General features: G+C 56.5%; 2 protein-coding genes across 3 annotated transcripts; both read left to right on the top strand.

Annotated features, from left to right (window-relative positions):
- Window positions 1-80: 80 nt before the first annotated feature.
- On the top strand, window positions 81-12,107 carry TMEM222 (transmembrane protein 222; the record flags this gene model as incomplete). Of its 2 annotated transcripts, none has more annotated exons than XM_082672268.1 (6): window positions 81-277; window positions 6,553-6,637; window positions 7,934-7,965; window positions 9,462-9,558; window positions 9,644-9,765; window positions 11,022-12,107. In XM_082672268.1, 6 exons carry the CDS (start codon window positions 81-83, stop codon window positions 11,107-11,109), a joined length of 621 nt encoding a protein of 206 aa, XP_082528394.1. In that variant the 3' UTR covers window positions 11,110-12,107. The 2 variants fall into 2 exon arrangements, with proteins under 2 accessions (XP_082528394.1, XP_082528393.1); XM_082672267.1 differs by having other exon boundaries at window positions 9,644-9,774.
- Window positions 12,108-15,750: 3,643 nt separating this feature from the next.
- SYTL1 (synaptotagmin like 1) lies at window positions 15,751-24,152 on the top strand. The gene is made up of 15 exons (XM_082669891.1): window positions 15,751-15,837; window positions 18,007-18,235; window positions 19,218-19,366; window positions 19,589-19,661; window positions 19,743-19,788; window positions 20,206-20,278; window positions 20,524-20,627; window positions 20,782-20,895; window positions 21,133-21,299; window positions 21,572-21,668; window positions 22,009-22,167; window positions 22,442-22,520; window positions 22,644-22,743; window positions 23,548-23,753; window positions 23,962-24,152. Exons 2-15 carry the CDS (start codon window positions 18,045-18,047, stop codon window positions 24,099-24,101), a joined length of 1,698 nt encoding a protein of 565 aa, XP_082526017.1. The 5' UTR covers window positions 15,751-15,837; window positions 18,007-18,044; the 3' UTR covers window positions 24,102-24,152.
- Window positions 24,153-24,358: the final 206 nt, after the last annotated feature.

The raw sequence follows: 24,358 nt of genomic DNA, 5'->3' as shown, positions 1-24,358 counted from the left end.
GCGGACCCCACCTTCCGGAAGTGACGCCACCGAGCGACCGGCGCTGCATCAGGGGCAGGCCGGAGCGGGGCGCGCGCAGCATGGCGGAAGCGGAAGGGAGTTCGCCACTCCTGTTGCCGCCGCCGCTGCCACCCCCGCCCGGGATGGCGGAAGTGGAGGCGCCGACGGCGGCCGAGACGGACAAGAAGCAGTTTAGCTGTGCTGGCAGCGGCGTCATGGACGTGGAGCGGAGCCGCTTCCCTTACTGCGTGGTGTGGACTCCCATACCGGTGCTCACGTGAGTCTCCTCCGGCGTCCGCCCGGGGACTGGGAGAGCCGGGCCCGCGTGGCGTCCTCCGGCGGCCCGGGGCCAGCCTCCGGCCCCGACACACAGCAAACCCTTCGCACGGGTCCGCGGTTCACCAGTACCCCGCCACCCGCGCGGTGCGAGCTCTGCTGGTGAATGGGCCAAGCTCCCCTCCCTCATTACACCTGGGCTGATCTGAGAGAAAGACCGTTGTTGACCGCGGAAAGGTACTGAGGCTGGGAAGCTAAGGACCTGTGGGCGTACAGAAAAGGGACCCCTAACTGGGTGTGAGAGAGACATCTTCATTCACTCACTGGCTTATTCATTCGTTAAACAAATGATTGCTGGTCACTTCCTATACGCAAGACATCCAGCTGGGTCTGGAGGCAAGAGTGGGAGTTTGATTGGGACCACACCAACTCCTGGGATTTCGTCATTGGAAGGGCTCCCAGAGATCTGGGAGTCCAGTCCTTTGTCTCACAGATGAGGCTGAAGATCACACACCATCTCAGTTGCAAAGCGCATTTAGGTCCCAGGCTGTCTGCCTTCCAGACCAGGGTTCTTTCTATGGCATCAGCCTTTGTCAGAAGAGAAAGCAGGTGCTCCAAAACTGCTGGCGCCTTTTAGCAAGGAGCTTGGGGACGAGGAGGGGGGAGTAGGGAGCTGGTTTGCCCTCGTGCTTCAGCCTTGACAGCTGATAATAACCACTCCTCACAGTGCTGGACAGTTGGCCAAGCTCTTTCACACCCATTTCCTCTGAATTCCACAACCACTTTCTAAGGCAGGAATTATATTCTCGGATGATGAATTTGTACCATTAAATGTCTTGATCATGTTCACATGACAGTAAACGGAAGCATCCCAAACTCCGTTTTCTGACTCCTTAACTTGCTCTCGTTCGATTACATCCTGTCCCCTCTCACCTGACGAATAGATTTGTTCCCTGTATCAAAAAGAGCCAAGTGGTGTGGAGAAGGGATCATTTTTGTTCTTATATGTTGCTGATCCTAAAATGAGCTTAATTCTTGTATTATGTTAAAATACTTCAGTTGTTCTGTTTTCAAATGCTTATGCATTTGTTTAAGAACACCCAAGTCTTGGACTTCCCTGGTGGCGCAGTGGTTAAGAATCTGCCTGCCGATGCAGGGGACACGGGTTCGATCCCTGGTCCGGGAAGATCCCACATGCCGCGGAGCAACTAAGCCCGTGCGCCACAACTACTGAACCTGTGCTCTAAAGCCGGGAACCTAGCTACTGAGCTCACATGCCTTGAGCCCAGACTCTGCAACAAAGAGACGTCACTGCAAACAAAGAGTAGCCCCCACTCACCGCAACTAAAGAAAGCCCGTGCACAGCAACGAAGACCCGACGCGGCCAAAAATAAATAAATAAGTAAGTAAATAAATGTATAATTTAAAAAAAGAACACCCAAGTCTGAGTCCTTTCAAAATAAAAATTTTAAGAAAGCGTTTTTATTGATTAATTCAGTATTCTTTTTTTTAAAAAATAAATTTATTTATTTATTTTTAGCTGTGTTGGGTCTTCGTTGTGGCGTGCGGGCTTCTCACTGCAGTGGCTTCTCGTTGCGGAGCACGGGCTCTAGGTGCACAGGCTTCAGTAGTTGTGGCTCGCGGGCTCTAGAGCGCAGGCACCGTAGTTGTGGCACACGGGCTTAGTTGCTCCACAGCATGTGGGATCTTCCCAGACCAGGGCTCAAACCCGTGTCCCCTGCATTGGCAGGCGGATTCTTAACCACTGCGCCACCAGGGAAGTCCCTCAGTATTCTTTTTAACACACCTGCTAAGTGACTCCTATGTGCCTAGAGTAGTTCTAGGTGATAAGAATATACAGTGGTGAGTAAAGCAGGTATGATCCTTGTTCTCACAGAGTTTAAATCATGGTGGAAGGAGATAGACAGTAAACAAGTAAACTAATAAAAGAACTGATAGTGAATCGTGCTATGAAGAAAGTAAAATGTTAACGTGAGAATAACTGGGAGGGAATGTATTGGTTTTGATAAAACCTGTCTTGTTATCCCAAGATCTCTTTGGTTTTTCCCTGTTCTCAAAAACACGTTTGTGGAGTCCTCTGCTCTTTGGAGAGCTGGTAGCAACATTGAGTGGAGGCACCACGATCCCCAGTCATCTGGGCCAGAAGCAGCACACACCCCATTTCTATTCAGATCTATTTACAGGTGTTCATAAGATGAATAAGGCCTACTGCCCCATCAGAAGGCTCATGTTCCCATCAAAGGACTCGCCTTCCAGCAGGAGAGAGACAGGTGAACTCACCATTGTAGTACATTGTGGTGATTGCTGACCTAGAATGCAGAGCTAGGAATAGATGTGGCACAAGGAACTGTCATTGATTTTGGAGGTGGTGGGGGTGGATCAGAGAGGGGGAAACTGAATCCAGAGATCTGTCTGTCCCCTCAGAAGTGTTGATAATTCTGCATGAAAAGCCAGATAACAGCTATTGCTACTACTAAAAACAGAAAAGATTGGATACTTACTCTGTTCTGGGCTGTGTTCTAAACATTTTATATTCACTGTCTCATTCAGTCCTTTTATCAATGTAGTGAAAATAGGTACTGTCATCCTCATTTTATAGATGAGGAAATAAAGGCTTAGAACCCAGCATAGGGCTTTTTCCACTGAAATAGTCTACCTATACCAGGTAGAGCTCCAGAGTCAATAACTCATTCATTCAATAAATAGTTCTTGAAGATCTATTATGTACTAGGTCTGAGTAGACAGTAGTCCACAAAGCAGCTTTGGAGCTTGCCTTCATGGAGCTTCCAGACTGACAAATACTTTGAGAGTTTCTTCTCTGGGGCTTCCCCAGGCGCAGACTTCTGTTGTCTCCAGCCTTTATTCTACTTCCGGGGAAGCCGTGGTATGTGGAGTATTGGTCAAACCCAGACCTCTCCCCAACCAGATGAAAGGAATTGAGGGTGGGAGGTGGAGATGGGTCTTGAGATTAGGGCCTGAGAAGCCAGAGGAGCTACTTTCCCATAGTTCTGAGTGTCCATCCTGTGGCCACTATGAGTCTAAAGCAACTTATTGTACGCCAGCCCGTCCAGCCAATCAGATAGCAGGTATTTATTGTACACCTCATGATAACAACATTGGGCAACTACCAAGTGCAGGGAAGTGTCATAAGCATTTTGCAGGCATATCCTGTTTGATCCTCACAATCGCCCCCCATTGAGGTCATCATCATCATTGTTCACCTCTCACTGACAGATGGGAGTGAGTGCCTGCCCAAAACAGTCAAGACTCAACCCAGGTCTGACCTCAGAGCCTGACTCCACTCTTAAATGCATGATATTCATTCATGCATCATTTAGTCAGTGACTGCTTAGCTGCAGCTATGTGCCAGGCACTGCCCTGCGGGCTACTCTAATCAATAAGAGAAAATCCCTGCTCTCTCAGAGTTTACATACTAGAGGGGAAAGACAGTAACCATATAAGTAAACAAGATGATTGCAGATAACAGTAGATACTATGACGAAATTAAAGCAGAGTCATGGGATCTGGGGTGCCTGGGGTCGTGTGTGGCTACTGTAGAAGGCACTGTCAAGGGAAACCTCCAGAGTTGACCATTAGCTGAGGCCTAAGTGATGAGAAGCAGCCAGCTATGTGAAGCTCTAGAAGAGTGTCTGGGACGAAGGCAAATGTAAAAAAAACCATTGAGGTGGGAGGATTTGGTGTGTCTGACGAACCAGAATTGGGCAGTGTAGCTAGAGAGAAGAGTGAGGTGGCTTCAAGGATTAAGCAGGGCCAGACTGTTGGAAGGAGTTTGGAGTATAAGTGTAATAGGAAGCCCGTAATGGATGTTAAAGCAAGGGAATGGCAGAATCTGGATCATGTTCTTAAAAGACCACTCTGGGGAATTCCCTGGCCATCCAGTAAGGTTGGGACTCGGCGCTTTCGCTGCCGGGGGCCCGGCTTCAATCCCTGGTCCAGGAACAGATCCCGCAAGCCATGCGGCACAGCCAAAAACAAAAAGACCACTCTGGCCCCACCATCCTTCCCGGTGCTCAAGCTGCAGACCTGGAAGAGCTCTATCCTATCGTCATAAAACTGCCCAGTCTTCCTTTTAAAGATCTTCTCAAGCCATCTGCTTCTCACCTGACCAGTACTCTGGATCACCATCTTCTCTTGCCAGTATTCCAGAACAGCCTCTGAACTCCTGTCTCCCTCCCATTCTCCAGGCACACGCAGCACTTTGCTGCCTTGGAGTTTTGCTTTCTGCCTGTCAACATCCTGTGCTTTCACAGGTCAAGGTTAAAAGTTACCTCCTGTGTGAAGTCTTTGCTGACTCTGCCCCAGCCCCATGTAATTGTTTCTTTGGGCTATATCTCTGTGGCTTTTGCCTCCACCTCCCAGCAGGCAGCCTTCAAATCAGCACGTGGCTGCTGGCCCTGGGAGTCCTTTTTTCTTTTTTTCCTTGTGAGTCCTTCTTAAACTGGATCAGTCTCTCCAGCACCTAGTTCCTGTAGAGCCATGGTTCTCAGACTACAGACAGATCTGGAGTTCCTATGCGTTTTGCATATCAGGGTCCAACTGAGATTTGGGTTTTCTAAATAAATGCCCATGGCTTTTAAAAATTCAAACTTTCGACTTCCCTGTTGGCGCAGTGGTTAAGAATCCATCTGCCAGTGCAGGGGACACGGGTTCTATCCCTGGTCCAGGAAGATCCCACATGCCGCGGAGCAACTGAAGCCTGTGCGCCACAACTACTGAGCCTGCACTCCAAGGCCCGCGAGCCACAACTACTGAGCCTGCGTGCCGCAACTACTGAAGCCCGTGTGCCTAGAGCCAATGCTCCTCAACAAGAGAAGCCACCACGATGAGAAGCCCGCGCACCACAACGAAAAGGTAGTCCCCGCTCGCCACAACTAGAGAAAGCCCGCGTGCAGCAACAACGACTGAACACAGCCAATAAAAATAAAAATTAGAATTAAAAACAAATCAAACTTTCAGTTCCTGGAATGCATCATGCTTTTGTCCTGATCTCTACCCTTGCACACATTGTTTCTTCATTGTTTCACACACACACACACACACGCTGGTTTAAGTGCCCCCCAACACTTTTTAAAAAACTTTTTAAGCCTTTTTTTTTTGCAGTACGCGGGCCTCTTACTGTTGTGGCCTCTCCCGTTGCGGAGCACGGGCTCCGGACGCGCAGGCTCAGTGGCCATGGCTCACGGGCCCAGCCACTCCGCGGCATGTGGGATCTTCCCGGACCGGGGCACGAACCCGTGTTCCCTGCATCGGCAGGCGGACTCTCAACCACTGCGCCACCAGGGAAGCCCTAGAAAACTTTTTAATTGAGGTATAACATGTACCATAAAGTGTAAAAATCTTAAGTATACGGCTCAATGAATTTTGCATGTGTGTGCACTCATTCACCCAGGTCAAGAGAGAGGATGTTTCCAGTATCCATTGGGCTCCCTTGTGCCAGTCAGTTCTGCCACAGAAATAACCCCTCTTCTGCCCTCCAGCACAATAGATTAGTTTTGCCTTTTCTTGAACTTCACATAAACAGAATAATATGCATGCACTTTTGTGTAAGTTTTCTTTTACTCTGGCTTGTATATGTGAGAATCCATGTTGTGTTGTGCGTAGCAGTTTATTATTTTTCATTGTTACCTACTATTTCACTGTATGACTATACCCCAATTTACTTACCCGTTTTACTATTGTTGGACATTTGGATTATTTCTAGGTTTTTTTAATCAACTTTATTGAGATATAATTCACATACAATAAAGTGCATACATTTTAAGTGTGCGGTTCAGTGAATTTTGACAACTGTTGTTTCCAGCTATTTTTTAATAAAGGTGCTGTGAACATTCTTGTCCACGGCTTTGGTGGACACAAGCATTTGTTTCTGTTGGATGTATACTCTGAAGTGGAATTGCTGAGGTAGAGGGTGTGGTACCAGTTTTCGAAAGCTGTGGAAACTCTCCCAGCAGCAGTGAGAAGAGAGTTCCAGTTGCTCCGCCTCCTCACCACACTCAGTGTTGCCGTCCTTTGAGTTTAGCTGTTCTGTGGGCTGCACCGATTCCCGGCTCTGCTGTTCACTTTCACTTGCCCCACTTCTGTACTTCCCCTCCCGCTGCCGCCACCCTAATGGACACTTTACCACACAACGTTATATTCATATGCTGTCACTCTGGATGGAGTGTTCCCAGCGTCTGTCTGACCAGCTGAAAGACACCCACAAGCTCTGCCCTTTCCCTGTCCTTTTTTTCACAGGTGGTTTTTCCCCATCATTGGCCACATGGGCATCTGCACATCCACAGGAGTCATTCGGGACTTTGCGGGCCCCTACTTTGTGTCGGTGAGTCCCCATTCTGCCCCCCTCTGGAGGGTTCCAGGGCTCAAGTGGAAAGCTAGCCTATCTTGCCCACAGGCAGCCTTCCTGTCTCCCCAATATGCAGGAGAATGCAGATGCCATGCAGTCCTGGTCCGGCCCTCTGCTTCTCACCAGTGTTTGACCCCTTTCCCCTTTCTCTTGCCTCCAGGACAGGCCAGGAGGGCAGTGTGGCCAGGATTCTTAAGTAACTGACCCAGCCCTTTGCCCACCCCGGGGGTACCAAGACATGGGTAGGGTTAGAGGCAAGAGTGGAGAGTCAGACCATCCTGGTTCCTTGGTCCAGGAACCAAGTGTCTGGACCTTCAGAAGGTGGGAGTCACAAGGCGGGGGCACAGGGGAGGCTGATGTGGTTCCCTGGGTGTGGCCATGGAGAAGAGGGGGCGGACCTTCTAGAATGAACCAGCTGTGTTCTCAGGTCTGTTCCCTGGGGATGTGCCCGAGATAGGGCAGTAGGCTTGCGCCAGGTGAGCAGGCAGCGTCCTGCCTATTTCGAGTTGCAGCTTCCTCTCCGTCAGGCTGGGATGAATGGGTGTGGTGGCACCAGCCTGCTTATGTTCATATTTGTCATGATCATCTTAACACCACAAAGGTCTTTCATACCCATTACTTTCACTGCCATATATGTGTATGATAATTCATCTTTGACCAGCTCTGTCAGCAGATTCTGAACCCAGAATCTGTCCCTTTGTAACTCCTGTACCCCACATCTTGTGTGGCAGGTATAGGACTTGGCTAAAACATCCCCCTCGTAGCAGGCCTCTTGAGGCCCAACCGCTGTGTCTACCCCACTCACCCCAACCCACCCCACATCCTGCTTTGACTGCAGTCACACTGCCAGATTCTGTGTGGGCCACCACTGTCGGGTCAGGAGGTCAGAGGTTGTCCTCATTCACACCATGAAGGAGACCACTCCCCTATGGACAAAGACCAGAGATTGACCAGAGAACCTGGAGAAAATAAGGCCCATAGAGGGTGAGAGAATTACTTGGCAGCCACAGAGAGAGGCAGTCATGGCTGTACCCCAAGTCTTTGGTCTCCGGGTACAGTGCTCTGTGCACTCCTGCCACACTGCCTTCTTCACACAGAAGAGCTGCTGCTGACCCTTCAGATATCCCGCCAACCCCAGAGCAGGGCCCAGGCTCCACTTCTGCCCACCCACCTTACCTCCTTCTAAGTCACGACACTTCCACCACCAACCCAGGTCTGTCTGCTGGGCTGGATGCGGTCTCCCCACTGACCTCTGCTCTTGTCCCTCAACAGGAAGACAACATGGCCTTCGGGAAGCCTGCCAAGTAAGTGGTGAACATCCGTGTGATTGGCCCTAGAGCCAGGTTCCTCCTACCTGGAGCAGCAGGCCAGGCCTTCTGGGGCACAGCAGGAGCCAGCAGCCTGAGGATGGGGTGAAGGGGGGCAGCCAGGGTCTACCAGAGCATCTGACCTTGTACCACACATCTCCTGCTCCAGTCCCTGGCTGGGTCCTTTATCCACGGGCCATCTAGGCCTTGCCTCAGCCCTGCAAGGTCGTGTTGTCAGCTCCTTCGGAAAGGTGAAGATAAGGAAGGGACTTGGTCAAGATCACGCAGGAAGTGGCAGAGCTGGGACTCACATGCAGGTCTGTCTCACTGCAAAACCTGGACTCTTTCTCCTGCCCCTCAAGGAACAAACACACCATTTAAGGTGTGAGGGAGGCATGGTTTGGAACTCTGCTGGAAAGTTCTGGTTGGAGAGAATAAAGGCAGTTTAGTCTCTCCTGGAGCTATTGCTGGTTTGCATGGGGTTTGGGGACTTCATTTTTTCTGTCTTGGGGGCCCACCTCAGTTGTGGTGACAGTGCCTCAGTCTTCAGTCTGCTCAGAACAGCATCAGATGCTCTGTTGCCCAAGGCAGCATCCAGGAGGGTGGAGCCCAAGGAGGAGTTGGTGTCCCACACAGCATAGGCAGCCTGGAGCTGGGCTCTCCAAACCCTGCTGACTCCCTCAGGCAGGTGGAGATGTGAGCCAGGGGCCTCTGGTCTGGGTGTCTGCTGCCAGACTGCTCCTCAGCGAGAGTTGTAAGGACACCCGTTTCCAGGCAGGAACCCCTGAGCAGCTGAAGTCCCGGCCACGGTGGTTTCTCACTGGTCCAGTCTGTAGGCTCCTCTGTCAAGCCATTCCCCACATAGCAGCCAGAGGGCGCTCTGACCTCCCAGTGCCCCCTGGCCCAGACCCTTTGGGGTGTCACCCAGCTTGAGGTTCACAGACTTCAGCTCCACCAGCTATTCTCCCATTCACCCTAGTCTCCCATGTGGGGAGATGGGGAGAATGCTTTCTGATGGATGAACTCCTCAGGATGACCTTCAAGTCCCCCAGAACATGGCCCCCCTGCATCTCCAGCCTCACCTTCCAACATCCCTCACCCCGTTCTTCCATCTGAATCCCCCAGCAGTGCCCAGTTTCTTAATTTCTGGTACACACTGCACAGTTCTGTGCCTCTTTCTCTGTTCAAACTGTTCCCTCTCCCTAGAATATTCACTCCCCATTCTGCGCCTGGCTAATCCTTCCTCCTTCACACTGGACTCGTGTCACCCCCAGGAAGCCCCTCACGTCCCCACTGAGTGAGTTCATATCCTCCCCAGGATCCACATGGCGGTGGGCATGTCACACTGTTCCAGTTGTCAGCTGTGTGGCCCTTTCCCTGGACCTGGCTCACCCCTGTAGCCTCAGCACCCGGCTCAGGGCCCTGCACAGAGCAGGCGTCAGGGGACATTCGTGGAGCTGAGCCAGTGCCCAGAACCCCTTCTCCCCCCTCAGGTACTGGAAGCTGGACCCTGCTCAGGTATATGCTAGCGGGCCCAACGCGTGGGACACGGCTGTGCACGACGCTTCTGAGGAGTACAAGCACCGCATGGTAGGTGGGCCACTCCTGAGGGCGGGAACGAGGGTGGGAGGTTTCCCCGCAGCCCATCCTGACCCAGCCCATCCTGCATCTCCAGCACAGTCTCTGCTGTGACAACTGCCACTCACATGTGGCCTTGGCCCTGAACCTGATGCGCTACAACAACAGCACCAACTGGAACATGGTGACTCTCTGCTTCTTCTGCCTGCTGTATGGGAAGTACGTCAGGTGCGCTGCCTGTCCCCCTGGCCGCCGCCACCCTCCCCGGGACCACTCTCCCACAGATCCCAACGGGGCCATTTCTGGGGTCCTTCAGCCAGCAGGGACAAAGCAGGAAAACAACGAGCTGAGCTCCTGGTGGAGAGGGCGGTGCTGTCTGAAGCCCAGCTCTGCCCCTTGTAGCTGAGCTCCTGGTGGAGAGGGCGGTGCTGTCTGAAGCCCAGCTCTGCCCCTTGTAGCTGAGCTCCTGGTGGAGAGGGCGGTGCTGTCTGAAGCCCAGCTCTGCCCCTTGCTCACTGTGAGATCTTGGGTAGCTGCCTTGGCCTCTCTGAGCTGCAACTGTCCCTGGGAAAATGGAGATAATGATTCTGGCTCCTCAGGGATGCTGCGTGTGTACAGAGCCCTGTGCTCAGGTCCGGTGAACAGGTGGACCCTCAGAAGAGGATGGGTGACCCCATAGGGTCCCCTCCCAGCATCCCTCATCAGAGGCAGGGTTCTGGGCGGGTGGGCCCCAGTGGTGGCCTGGGAGGACCTTTAAAGTCCCCGCCTCATGACTTATGAGGTCAAAGGCCTTGGTCCCAATTCACAGATAAAGGGAGCTCAGAGGGGTGGAGTGACCCTCCCACCGGGGAGCCAGCACACACCTGGGCTAACCCGGCTGCCTCTCCAGGCTTTCTTCCAGCTGTGCTCATCATTAAGAGCTTCTGAGAAGGAGATTTTCAGGGTCTTTTTTGGTCCAAAGGCTTTTAGAGGTCTCCTGGGAAGACCTGTGACCTGTGGTCACACAGAGACTGAGGCAGAGGCGGGGTTGAAGCGGGCTGAGCCATAGCCCCGCCTAACTCTCACCGACCCCTCCCCGCCCACTGCACTGAGCAGAGGGCACTCTGGCTTCCCCACCCAGACTGAGACTTCTGGGTCCTCTCACTGGCGACCTCTCCCCAGACACAGGGGCGATCGTGGATGGAGTCAGGAAGGCCCAGAGGGTGGACGTGTCTCCTGTGCCCACCCAGCGAGGTGTCACATCTCCACCAGGAGCCTGGAACAGCCCCTGCCCAGGACCGTAGCTGGTGCTCCTCCACAGCGGGCACCAGGCCTAACCCAGTCCCTTAGTTGACTGAGTTTGGGGGTGAGGGGGGTGGTTCCAGGAGCTTCCTTGGGGGGAGCGGCCCCGTCTGGGTTTGTGGGAGGACAGTGTGCTGGACCACACGCCCACTCACTGGCCCCTTCCCTCCCATGCTCCCCTCTCTCTCCATCAGCATCGGCGCCTTCGTGAAGACCTGGCTGCCCTTTGTCCTCCTGCTGGGCGTCATCCTGAGCGTCAGCCTGGTCTTTAACCTGCGGTGATGGCTGCCCCATGGCCCTGGGCCCGCCAGGCTCCTGAGGAGGCCGCCGCCATCACCTTTTGTTCCAGATTCTTCCTCCTCGCCCTGGAAGGCAGGGATGGGCCTGCTGGTTTGGGCCCAGGGGTCTGGGCTCAGTGGGGTAGGATAAGGGCTGAGGATGAGCGTGGGGTGGAGGTGTTTGCATTTTGTGTCTCACTGGTCGCTCAGAAGCTCCCTGCCCCCTCCTTCCCAGGCTTGTGACTCCCACCCTTGAGGCACCCTTTGTTCATCTGTTGGAAAAGCCTTAGCTTCCCTCTAGAGCTGTGTCTGCCACTGCCTGCTGGGCTCCCTCTGCCTCAGCCCAGTGCCTGGTGGGGGAGGGAAGGATATTTGGACCCACCAGACAAGGCAGCACAGGGAGCAGAGCTGGATTTGAAGCCCATTCTCCTGCCAGGACTCTGGTCCCAGGGTGGAGGTACACCAAGAAGTCTGCATAAACTCAGCCACCCTGGGGCCTTCTCCACGGGCCTCTAGAATGGTCCAGTAGGGCTGACGGGCCCCCTCCAGATGTCTGCCAGAAGCTGCACTAGGGGTAGTTTGTGCCCCGCTCCTGGCGGCCGCCAGCCCGTGCAGCCCCCTTTTCCCGCTCTCCCAGGGCCTCCAAGTACTTGGGTTCATCTCCCCCCTGCAGTTTGGGGCCTGGGCTCCCCCAACCAGGCTGGAGAGATGAGTGACACTGACGTATCCAGAGTGACCCCTGCAGATCAGAGCGATGTAACAAAGCTTGTCCTTGGCCCCAGGTACGGGCCTCGCACTGGTGACGGCACCCCTTGGGTCCGAGATGTCGGGGGGCCGTCGGAGCATCCAGCGCCATCAGGGAGCTGAACGGGAGCTGTCTCCTCCCACCTCCCACAGCTCCCCCTTCACTTCAAGTTGTGGGACAGGCCTGTGCTGCCCCCCTCACCCCTGCTCCACGGATTCCTTTGTGCGGGGCTCCTGGGCAGGACAATAAAGAGTTTTAACTCCAGACCATGCTTGTCCTTGATTTCTCCCTTCGGTGGTCCCTGGTTTCACTGAAGACATGCGCTCCCTTCAGCTCCTATCTTCGTGGTGAACTTGGGTTCCTCTGCCCCTGGCAAGGGGTCTGGTTGCCAGGGACATGGTTGGGTCCTCGTCCAGGGCCTGGAGCTTGCAGGAGCCAGCATCCCTCGGGTGTATCCTGCTCTGAGCAGGAGCGCTGCGAGTTCTCCACGCCTCGTCCACCATCCCAAAGCTTTCTCCTTGAGGCAGGCGAACATTGAAACCCCTCCCATATTCCCTGTTGGGAAGAACTTGGCAGTAGGATTGGGAGTCAGTGCTGACAGACCAGGGCCCTGGACCCGGCCCCCACCGTATCCACTGATCACGTTGCCAAGCTCCCCGTGCTCACCCCCAGTGATCCGGTCGCTGCCCTGCTCCGTGGTGCCTCTACTCCATGGCCCTCGGGACCCCACACTCTCACTCTCCACGCATCCCACTCTCTACCGAGATAGGGCAGCACCTGCTCTCCAACACCCACCCACTTCTGGTCCTTTGCTTCCCACCTGTTGAAGTCATGCCCTTCCTTCTCAAGGCCCAGCTTGAAAGCCACTGCCTTGGTGAAGTCTTTCCTAACCTTGCCCTATGCCGGGTGTCACTTTAGTTGAACTAGCAAAGGATTTGGTCTCTGAATCCTGAGAGCCCTTTGTGTTCACCCTGAGGATGGCCTTGGGGACAGCTCTAGCTGCGGCCCTCAGGGCCCTGGATCAAGTGTCCGTCAGCTCATCCCAGAGCCTGCGGTGCTGTGGTTTCCAGGCCTGGGGCTTCTCCAGGGCATGACAGAGGTGGCCCCTCCTCTCTTCAGAGCAATTCCATTTTCAAAACTCTGTTCTGCCTATGGGTCCACCTAAGGGTTGGGGTTAAATTGTGGTATGGAGGACACCACAGCAAAATGGCCAGAAAAGCTTTAAGGCCTGTTTTCACCCAGCAGAGCTTTAAAGCAGCCGTGTGGTGATGGGACATAACAGCTGCCATAAGAATCACCAAGTTACTGAGTGCTCACCACGTGCTGGTAAAGTACATCATTTATCCTCACCACAGGCCCATGAGGTAGGTGCTCTCATCCCCATTTTAAGATGAAAAAAAGCACAGAGAGGTGACGTGGCCTGCTCGAGGTCACAGGGGTAGGAAGGGTGGAGCCATGTCGAAACCCAGCAGCCAGCCTCCAGAGCCCCCATTCGGAACCACCCTGCAAGGTGGCCCCACTGGAGCACACGAGGGAAAGTGGGGTGGGGCTGTGACCGACAAGAAGGGAGAGTGGGTGCTGGAGGCAAGAGAAAGGAATCTCCTTACGACAGTCCCAGGAGGTGGCTGCCGTTGTCCCTGCTTCATAAATGGAGAGAGTAAGGCTTACAGAGATGATTGTCACTGATCCAAGGCCACAGGCCATGTGGCAGAGTCAGAATTTTAACCAGGCCTGGGAACTCTTAGCCAGGGGGTGTTGCCTGGAGACCAGCCGCAGTGCAGAGCATCAAGGCCCTGCAGGGGTTGCGACGGGTGGGGAAGGCATTCTGCAGCTGAGGAGCTGGGAGCACAAATGGGTCTGGGTGTTGAAGGGACAGGAAGCAGAGCCCGTAGGTAGGGCTCTAAGGACGTAGGAGACAGGAAATGAGGACCAGCCAGAGCTAGGCAGGGCCCCAAGGGTTGGGTTGAGGGGGCAGGCAGCCCAAAGGATGATGGACTGTCTTGGGAGGTGAGACTCCTGCTGGTTTGGAGTAGATTTGGTAAGGGGTCAGGGGGTTCCCCTGGTTGTCTGCTGGCACCTTCCAAAGCTGAGGAATGACAGATAAAAGTGGGATGCTGAAAGGGCCCTCTGACAGCTGTGCAATAAAGGGCTGGGGCGGGGTGGGGTGCTGAGTGTGGAGGCCAGGAGACAGGGAGGAGGAGGCTTCCAGGAGAGACTGGGCAGGGACTGAAACCCGGGCAGTGGGAGGGTGGCAGAGGTGGGGGACAGACGGGAGAGAGTCCAATGAGTGGCAGCAAGCATTAGGAGGCCTGGGGCCCAGGTCATGAGGGCTGTTCACAAAAGTGGAAACTTGGAAATAGGAGAAGGTTTCAGGTGGGGAGGACACAGAGGAGTTGGGGTTGAGAAGACAGCAGGAGAGGGGTCCAGGAGAGTCACAGAGGCAAGGACAGGAGATCAGAAAGAGGAAGGGAGTTTAGAAGCCAGAAGAATAGACAGTGAAGTTTGATGCCTTCCATGGTGAGAGCCGAGAGGTGGGAGGGTTAGAGAAGCATCCTGGGGAGGAGCCAGGACAGAATGATGGGAAGCGGCGAGGGTACTGTAGGCCACTCCTCTCCCAGTCCGGGAGACTTGACAGAGGAGGCGGACATCACAGTAGCCGTTCCCACAGTGGATGTTCAATGGCTATTGCATCTACAAATGCCTCTGCATATTTATTAAGGGCTGGTAGGGGTCTAACTGAACTGTAGTGAGAGCCGTCTGAGGAGGGATTATTACCCCTATTTAATAGATGAGGGAAAAGAGGCTCAGAAAATAAGGCTGACTTGCAAAAATAAACGGGGAAGGCTGGACCTTGGGCTGGGGGTGGAGGAGGGACCCTCGGGGGCTCCGAGTGGTGGTAACCTTCCGAAGCCACTTCCGATGCTGGGGAGGAGGAGTGGGGTAAGTCCACTCCTTATCCACCTCCCCTCTTGGGGGTCTGCGAGGTGCCCTCTGATCTTTAAGCCATGGTGCAGGTGGGGCAAGACAGGCGGATTGAAATGAAGCAGACTTGGGGGCATCCGGAAGCTTTGCTGTGGCCTTGGCTCATGGTCCCAAAGCAAATGTAATCCAGGGCCCAACCTATTCTCAGGGTGGGGAAGAATCTGGGAGCAGAATGGGGGGTGCTCAGAGGGGCTCCCCACGGACAGAGGGAGGGTATGGGAGCCTCATTTTGGCCCTGGAAGAATCCAGGCCTCCTCAGACAGATGGGGCCCAGGGTGGCAGAGGGGACAGAGGGCAGCTCTGCTGAGGCCAGCACTTCCTAGGAGGCATATGTGGACATGGAGGGGACTCTGTTGGCCCGGGAACACCTGGTACCTCCTATATGCCAGCTTGTGCCAAGCACTTTCATTTCCCTCAGAGGCTCTTCACACTCTGCTGCCTGCAGTTTGCACGGGAGGAAAGTGCCGCTCAGAATGGCTGAGAGACCTGCTTAAGGTCACACAGTGGCACAGCAGGAACTATTCGGGGTTGTCTGGCTGCAGGCTGCAATCCTTCCACCACCCTGGTTCTCAGAAACGTTTCTAACTTTGCTTTCAAAGCAAGTTCCTATCAGCTCCTTAGTGGGCAGGGTGGGGCTGCTACCCATTCTAGAGATGGGGCAACCAAGGCTCTGAGGGGTTGGGGCCAGCTCGAGTCACAGGAGTTACAGAATAAGTCTGCAGAGGAGCTGGGGCCAAGCCCCAGGCATCTCCTACCCACCAAACCTGCTCTGGGGTTGCTGAAAGCCCAGGCTGCGCCCCTGGGGAGCCGGGAGTCCAGGCCCGGTTTTGCATCAGGCCCTGTGAGAAGGTGTTTCCTCCTCCTCAGTGGGGCAGCCACTCCGCTGGGCCGCCGGTTGAGTCAGCCTTAGGCCCTCACTGCTCTTCTTCTGGTCCCTGAAACTCAGCTGCCAGGGAAGCCGGGGTTACCCGACGAAGGTGTCCCCTCCATACTGGACCCCTACAGGTAATACACCTCGGGGCCAGAGGGCCCCTGCCAGTGTCCCGAGGGGTGGGCACTGCCACCTGGTGTCCTGAGCACCCTGTAGGACCCAGGGGTCGGGGAGGTGGGACGTGTCTGGGGCTGGAACAGCCAGACAGATGGACAGACCCTTAAACTGACCAATGGGTCTGTCCCATAAGTGTTGAAACAGAGTGGGGAAGACCAGACACTGGATTCTGCCTCTGGAACCAGAGGGGACTGCAGGGAGGGGTGTGCTGCTGGGGACCCTGGGCTCAGATACCCACAGCCCAGCCCAAGCAGACCTCAGGACAAGGGCGGGGAGGGTCAGTTCTGTGGAAGGTCCCTCCACCTCCATACTCATACACACACACCTGGTGGCCCCCAGGGCACCAGAGTACACACCACAACACACAGCCCAGTCACACACGTGCACACACCCCACCGCGCTGTCGCCCAGAAAGTCACAGAACATATCACACAGACGAGAGTCCCCCATGCAGCACCACACTGTGACATGACGCCCAGACACACACGCAGTGATACAACATTCACATCCACAAAATAAACAGCCTCCCAAATCCCACAGTCTGCAGACGCCTGCTGAACAGAGACTCACAGTGGCACCGGGTAACACAGGGGCAGCCACACAGGCTCACACACCAGGCCCCAGAAGAGCCCTAAACAGTGCGTCTGCAACACCCGGGACCTGCACACAGTAGATGTTCAGGAAATGCTGTTAACATCCGTCACACAGGCATTTCCACAGTGTCACACACGACACCCGATAGAGACACCCAGTCCCCCCCGGGTGAGAGTGGGGCAGCAGGGGGAGAGGGCTCGCTTGAGGGGTTCGCTGACTCAGCTGGGAGGGCACAGAGCGCGGGCTGGCGGCAGGCACAAGCCAGGACCTGCCCGCTGAGTGTCCTCTTCCCATCTCAGCCCTGCCTGGTGCCTCGGGAGGGAGGGGACTAAAGGGGCGGGAGGAGAGGAGAGACCGCCCAGTGGGCTCGGGCCACGGCTCTGCCCACGGCCCAGTCACAGGCTCCTTGCCACGTCCACACGCCCCTCAGGGCTGGGCAAATGTTTTCCTTCCGGAGTCACCGTGGTACCTTAGCTGCTTTGCAGCACTCGGCCTCCACCACCAGGTCCCACCCCAGCCAGGTCCTGGGTCAGGGCGTGGGGAACCCATGTGGCCTGAGTAAAGGGGTCCAGGGAGGGGCTCCAGGCCAGGGGGCAGCGCTGGCAGCAGGGGCAACCTTGGGCTGCAGGCCTCCGTGGGAGTGGGTGCAGCAGTTACCTCCGGGGGAGGAAGTTAGGCTGTGAGCTGGGGAGGAGGCTGCCTCAGACAGGAAGGCCAAATAGGCCAGAGCAGGGTGGAGGTGAAGGGTGGAGGTGAAGGGTGGAGGGAAAGGACCCAAGTCGGGAGATTCCCGGGGCAGGGTGGTGAGCAGATATGTGTGTGCACCTGTGTGTCCGGCTGCGTGTTCGTGTGTGTGCATTTCCCATGTGTGTGCAGGTGCACGTATTTCTGCATTTAACTCGGCAAACTTTTACTAACCATCTGCTGTGTGCACGGTTCTGGCTTTGAGGATGAGGCCCTGTCCCTGACTTCAAGGAGCTCACAATCTAGTTTGGGGGATGCAGTATGTGTGTGCAAAAGTGTGTGTGATTTGTATATATCTAAGGACAGGTCTTTGTCCCTGGACTTATTCTTGTACAGGTGAACCCCTCTGTGGGTCCTTGTCTCCCGTGTGCGTGCGCCTGTGCGCAGGTTTAAGGATATGTTACATACATCTCTTGGTCTGGACATGGATCTGGGCCTATGACTGCATAGGGCCCTTTATGGGGGACCGGGTATGCGTGAGCCTGTCTTTATATAGGTGTCAGTATGCATGTGTGACCAGGTGTGCATCTCACTGTGGGGAACTATATCTACATGTATCAGTGTGCGCATGTGCGTCTCTACATGTCTTTGAGTGTGTCCCTGAGTATGTTCATGGGTGTCGGTGTGCATGTGTCCACGAATGCATCTCATGCCACCTTGATCTCAGCCTTCCTGGGCTTGTACCCCGCCCACCATGGGGAGTGTATATTTGGGCAGAAAAGGCAATTGGCTCCAGGATGTGCCCTGTATATGGGCAGGCCTTTACCTGACCCTTGCTCTGCCCCCAGGGAGCCACGTGTGCCCAGCCTGGGCGCTGCCCCAGCTGATGCCCCAGAGGGGCCACCCATCTCAAAAGGGGCTCTGGTCCCTGCCTGGCCTCCTCATGGCCCATGAGCCACAGCCTGAGGCTGATGGGCTATTGGATCTCAGCTTCCTGACAGAGGAGGAGCAAGAGGCTATTGCCAAGGTCCTGAAGCGAGATGCCCGCCTGCGCCAGCTGGAGGAGCGACGGGTCAGGTAAGGCAGAGTAAGGGAGCCCCAGAGGAAGGGGCCTCAGGCACTGGGGGGCTTGGGTGACTCCCACCCTCTCCCCTACCAACGTGCAGCCTGTCAGATATCTGGGTAGGTCTTGTTTTTGCCCACTGGTCCACTCCACCCTTGGCCAGCTCAGTTCATCACCTCTCTCAGGGTGGCTGCACCAGCTCCCTTGCCGGCCTCCCTGCCTCCGGGCTCGCCCTTTCTGGCCCACCCTCCATGCTGCAGCTGGGACTCTCCAGATCTGTCTTTAATATCCTCTCCTGAAACCTCACATGGTTCCTCCACATCTCCTGTCAGGGGCAAGCTCCGAAGCGTGGTCCACAGGCCTCCCTGGTTGGACCCTGCCAGCCTCTTCCACCAGTAAGCCTCACCCCCTGACACACATACACAGAATGTCCACTACAGCCACTCGGGTGCTCCACAGGTCCCCGAACACACCCTTCGCTTTTATGATGTTTCTCCTGCCTGGAAGAGCACAATGGCAGAGCAGCATGGGACTTACAAGTAGTGTTTGGGGACAGACAGACACCTCCTAGCTTGTAACCTTGGACCCCCCCAGTACCACTCTCCTCATCTGTAAAATGCAGCTAACGAGCCCTACCTCATAGAATTAGGAAGGATTATACACAGTCATTTAATGAATAATAATTATTTTTCTTCTCTACCTGGAGAACTCCAATTTGTCATTTAAGAGCAATTCACATGTCACCTCCTCTGGGAAGCCCTCCAGTATTCTCACAGGCAAAGCTGGCCCTCTTACATACATCATGGCTCTACCTCACTATAGTGTACTTGTCTATTCTGGACTCAGTCTCCCCACCAAACTGAGCTCCTCCAAAGCAGGGATCAAGTCTGATTTGCTGTTGTATCCCTGGCCCCAGGTACAGGGCCTGGCACAGAGTGGGTGGCAATAACGTTGATTGCATGAGTGGTGACAGCTGCGCCCTCCCCCATCCTCCAGCAAGCTCCGGACATCGCTGGCAGACCCTGGGCAGCTGAAGATCCTTACAGGGGACTGGTTCCAGGAAGCACGCTTCCAGCGGCACCACCACGCCCACCTTGGCTCTGACCTTATTCGCGCCTCCATCCGCAGGAAGAAGGGCTCCAGGGGTGAGAAGAGCTCCCCAGAGTGGGGCACGCCTTGGGCAGCCCAGGTCACCGGGTGTATGTGGACGAGGACAGAGGGCCCCTGGTTTCAGTTCCAGCTGCCCCTGGCACTGTGTGACTTTGGGTGGGCACCACCCCTCCATGGGCTACAGGAGGTGGGTGGGCATCTCCAAGGGCCAGACATCCTGAGAAGAGAGTTTCACAGAACTTCTCACCTGGGTGCAGGAGACCAGGCTCAGGGCAGCGATGGGGAGGCTCAGGCTGCTGGGAAAGAGATCGAAGAGGCGCTGGAGCCCAGGTGAGGAGGCATGGCAGGGAGTGGAGGGGGCCTCCCAGTCACCTGGGGCCCATCTCTGACTATACCTCTCCCTCCTCCCAGGCTCCCCATGGACGAGGCCCCCCAAGAGAGGTTCAGCGAGGCTGAGGTGAGTAATGAATGACTGAATGGGCTAATGAATGAATGTACAGTGTCCCTGGCGTGGAGGTGGGATGTGCTGGGGAAAGAGCCCAGCCTGAGAATTAGGAGACCCTGGCCTGGGCCTCTGTCATCCTCCTCTGTCAAATGGGGGTGTGGGCCCATCCTCTAAGGAAACTCCGAATTGGTTACTAGGGGTGGAGTGTGGACTGAGCTGGGTGAGGTCCGAGACTCAGATGCCACCAGTGGGACCCTGGGAGTTAGGTAGGGCAGGCCCTGAGGTGTGAAGGGGTGTGAAGTACAGGCCAGACTGGTCCTGCAGCTGGTTGCCAGCTCTGCCCTGAGGGCAGTGCAGAATCTGAAGCTGGAACCTCTGACCCCTTCACCACTGGCCCCCTCTGTGACTTCTACCCCTTGCTTCTTTCAGGGACCTGACTTCCCCTCACCATATGTCCCCCCAAAGGCTTCAGATCATGAGGAGGAGCCCCAGGCCCAAGAAGGTGAGTGGGAAGGTGTGTGCTGGGAGCACCGAGAGGTTGCGGGGATCAGAGGCAGCTCTAAGTGACCCCAGCCACCTGTGTTCACCTTCCTCGTCCTGCTTAGGGGGCAGGTAGGTGCGGTCTCCACCGGAGACCGCAGGGCACAACTGGGGTCTGAATGGGGGTTGTAAACCAGTCCCTCCAAATTTGCTCAGGGGCAGGGCGGGCTGGGGAGGGGCTCGCTGAGCTGTTTGTGCCCCTCCCAGCCCCTGGCCCCGGCGGCGTTCAGGCCTTCGCCGCAGAGGAGGCTGACCCTGAGCTGAAGCCTCCGTCGAGGGGAGAGGAGGAGCCGCAGCCCCCGCCTGCCCAGGTAGGCGGGAGCGGCCCGCGGCTGCTCTCAAGACCCGGAGCGGACTCTGGGCGGGGAGTGCAGCTGCGCGAGGCTGCGAGCGGTCCGGGACCGAGAGCGGTCGCGGGAGGGGCGGGGGGTTAGGGGACGCCCCCGTCATTTACCTCCTCCTCAGACCCTGGAGGCGTCCGAGATCCTGGAGAATGGGGAGGAGGTCCCGGGGCCCGACCTGTCACTCGAACGCGTGCTCAGCAGCAGCTCCTCCACGCCCAGCCTCAACTCCTCCACGGTGAGGGGGTGAGGGAGAAGGCCTGGGGTGGGGGTGGGGTGAGCCTCCCCTCCCCGTATCCCGAGGCGTTGCCCCTGCATGACCCCTCCCTTGACCCCCGGACCTGACACTCCAGCCTCCAGGCAAGCTACCTCACTTTACCCCCCTACCCTCCCATCTGAACTCTCCGCGCTCCCCTTCCCCGGCCCCGACGTGAGCCCCGCAGCCCTCCCTGACCTCCCCACCCTCCGCCCGCAGCTGAGCAGCAGCCAAATGAGCCTGTCCGGGGAGGCGGAGGCGGGCGCGGTGCAGGTGCGCGGCTCCCTGTACTTCGCGCTGCGCTACGAGCCTGGTGCCGCCCAGCTGCGCGTGCACGTGATCCAGTGCCAGGGCCTGGCCGCCGCCCGGCGCCGCCGCTCCGACCCGTGAGTGTCTGACCCCGCGAGGAGGGGCGCTAGGGAGCCTCTCTCACTGCCCAACCCCACCGCTTTTCTTGGCCTCAGTTTCCTCATCTTCAAAATGGGAATAACGTTCTTGGTAGACGCGGGAGCTGGGTGAGATAACTCCTGTAAAGCGCTGCACGAGGCCTGGCACGCGAAGCTGCGTTCCCGGCTGTGGCTGGGAAGTAGGCGCTGGAAGGGGCTGGAGGGGTAAAGGGGTCCCCCTTCACCTCCGGTCCTCACCTGCCCCGCTCCAGCTACGTCAAAAGCAAACTCCTCCCGGATAAGCAGAGCAAGCGCAAGACCTCAGTGAAGAAACGGAATCTGAACCCGGTCTTCAACGAGACTCTCTGGGTGAGGCCGCGACGCCAGGGCGGCCCCCCATTAAGGAACCGAACGCCCCTTCCTGCGGGGACCGGGTGGCGGGGGCAGCCATGGTGTCGTCATTGTCGGTCGTTCCAGTCCTCCATTCTGGGGGAGGAACGGCAGGGAGGCCCTCGCATTAACGCGCTCTCCAACATGTCAGCCTAGAGGTGGGCGCGGCGCTAGTCCAGACCCCCATTAATACCGTCCGGGGTTCCCCAGGATTCCTTCCAGCAAGGAGCGTGGTAGAATAAGCCCCAGCCAACACTCCCGCAACACTGAGGCCGGGGCCATCGACGCTGCTTCATTAAAGCACACCTCCTGTCCCCAGTACTCTGTCCCGCAGGCCGAGCTCCGGGGACGCGTGCTGAGCCTGTCCGTGTGGCACCGCGAAAGCCTGGGTCGCAACATCTTTCTGGGCGAAGTCGAAGTGCCCCTGGACACGTGGGACTGGGACTCCGAGCCCACCTGGCTCCCCCTGCAGCCCCGGGTGAGCAGCTGGCCCGCGCGGGTAGACCGCGGCACAGATCTCCCGCCTTTACCGCACTGGGCTTTCCCCCAGTCCTCGTCAGCCTCGAAACCTTAGGGCCCCATGCAGAGGTCTGTCCCTGACTGCCGGTGGCAGGGCTGTCGGATTCCCCAGGCTGTTCTCTCGGCAGCCCCCTCCAAGACCCCGCCCCGTCGGTGTCTGGAGACTCCGCTCCCTTCCGGCCCCTTTTCCCTAGGACTTTGTCCCCACCCCCTGACGATCCCGCCTCTCGCAGGTCCCGCCCTCTCCCGACGACCTTCCCAGCCGCGGACTGCTCTCTCTGTCCCTCAAGTACGTGCCCGCTGGCTCTGAGGGTGAGTGACCGCCGGCGAGAGGCCAAGCTGGACAGGCCTTGAGAGGCGGGGAATCTCTGTCCCGCAAGGGTGAGGCACAAGTGTCTGTCCTTAGGGCAGGGCCTGAGCCGAGCCTCTTCGCAGGCGCAGGACTGCCCCCGAGTGGGGAGCTGCACTTCTGGGTGAAGGAAGCTCAGGACCTCGTGCCTCTGCGCCCAGGATCCCTGGATACCTACATACAATGGTGAGGGGCATCGGTACTTCCCCGCCTCCCTTCCCTTCTCATGCAGTAGAGCTCCCCACCTTCAACAAACCCCTTCTGGTCACCCACCCTTGATTCCCCACTCTGGGCTTCGACCGCTGAGCGGAGGTGGAGGGGACAGCTTGAGCCAAGGCCTGGAGTCAGGAGAGTTGAGGACTCCTCTGAGCAGCTGCATTTCAGTGACTGGAGCATAGGACTGGTTGGAGAGCTGAGGCTGAGACCTGGGAGGTCTCAGGGGCCTGTCCATGGAGGACCTGGAAAGCCAGGCTGTGGGGTTTGGTCCTGAACTTGCAGTTCAGTGGTTTTGCAAGTAAGCACCGGAGGAATTCTAGGGGTGCCTCCAGGTGCTGTCCCACCCTCAGAGAGTAAAATAGAGGCAGGCCAGTGAGGCCTGAGTCCCCAGCCTTGATGCAACAAAAGACGTTTTTCTTTTAGGTTTTGTACTTCTGAGTAATATTTTTGTCTTGCAGAAAGGGCTCCAAGGCTTTAAAAAGTTTGGAAACTACTTCTGGGGGGCTGTGAAGGTGACTGAGCTGAGGAGTCGCAGAACTGCATTTCAGAGACATTACTCTGGGGTCCTGTGAATAGGTGTTGTGACTTTTAAAGGCAGGAGATCTGAGAGGAGGTTGGCGCAAAGGTCCCAGGATACTGAGGGTTTGAGGCCAGTTCTCAGGCAGAAGCCAGAGGACATGGACATTATGAGGAAGTATGGGTAGGACTTGGTGACTTGTTGGTTCTGGGGAGGGTGAGGGGGTGGCCACTTGACGCCAGCCCACCCCCCCACAGTTTGGTGCTGCCTGATGACAGCCAGGCCAGCCGCCAACGGACAAGGGTGGTGCGACGCAGCCTCAGCCCCACGTTCAATCACACCATGGTTTATGATGGCTTCGGTCCTGCTGACCTGCGCCAGGCCTGTGCTGAGCTCTCTCTCTGGGACCATGGGCCCCTGGCCAGTCGCCAGCTGGGGGGCACACGCCTCAGCCTGGGCACCGGTGAGTGGGGCAGAGCCCTGAGGGGACCCGATGCTAGGAGGCAGGGGCTCGACATGTGGCCCTGGGCACTTCTCTGTCCTTTCCTGAGCTTTGGTGTCCACAGAGAACGTGAGGGTGATAGTGCATGATCTGGGACCAGGCGGGTATTCCTTGGGACCTGGGGTGTCCAGTGTGACCGTGTCTTCCACCCCTGCCCGCCCACATCTAGGCAGCAGCTATGGGCTCCAGGTGCCCTGGATGGACTCCACACCTGAGGAGAGGCAGCTGTGGCAGACCCTTCTGGAGCGGCCATGTGAGTGGGTGCATGGCCTTCTGCCCCTCAGAACCAACCTGGCCCCCAGGACATAGCTGCCCTACAAGCCCTACAAAACCCCTCTTTCTGGACCCCCATCTCACGGCCTGCCCTTGGCTAAAGTCAATAAAGTCTATTCTGAGGGCAACAAGGGGCTGATGTCGGCTTGGGGGTGGGAGTGTGGGGAGGGCAGTGATAGCAGGGAAGTGAAGAGGGCCAGATGAAGGACCTTTAGACTCAGACATGAAGACTTTAGGGAGCTGGTCCTAGGACTCCTCCCCATACTTCAGACATCACCAAGGCCCAAGGGTAC

Source organism: Grampus griseus, assembly GCF_964374135.1.
Source record: "Grampus griseus genome assembly, chromosome: 1".
NCBI lineage: Eukaryota > Metazoa > Chordata > Mammalia > Artiodactyla > Delphinidae > Grampus > Grampus griseus.
Note: the sequence above shows the minus strand (reverse complement) of the source record. Positions and strands in the feature narration are given on the sequence as shown.

Excerpts from the sequence above, each read along its gene's own strand:
- SYTL1 (XM_082669891.1), top strand. The coding sequence starts at position 18,045 with ATGCCCCAGAGGGGCCACCCATCTCAAAAGGGGCTCTGGTCCCTGCCT. Across the intron at positions 22,521-22,643 it reads CGTGCCCGCTGGCTCTGAGG|GCGCAGGACTGCCCCCGAGT; the intron begins GTGAGTGACCGC and ends GCCTCTTCGCAG. Across the intron at positions 23,754-23,961 it reads ACGCCTCAGCCTGGGCACCG|GCAGCAGCTATGGGCTCCAG; the intron begins GTGAGTGGGGCA and ends GCCCACATCTAG.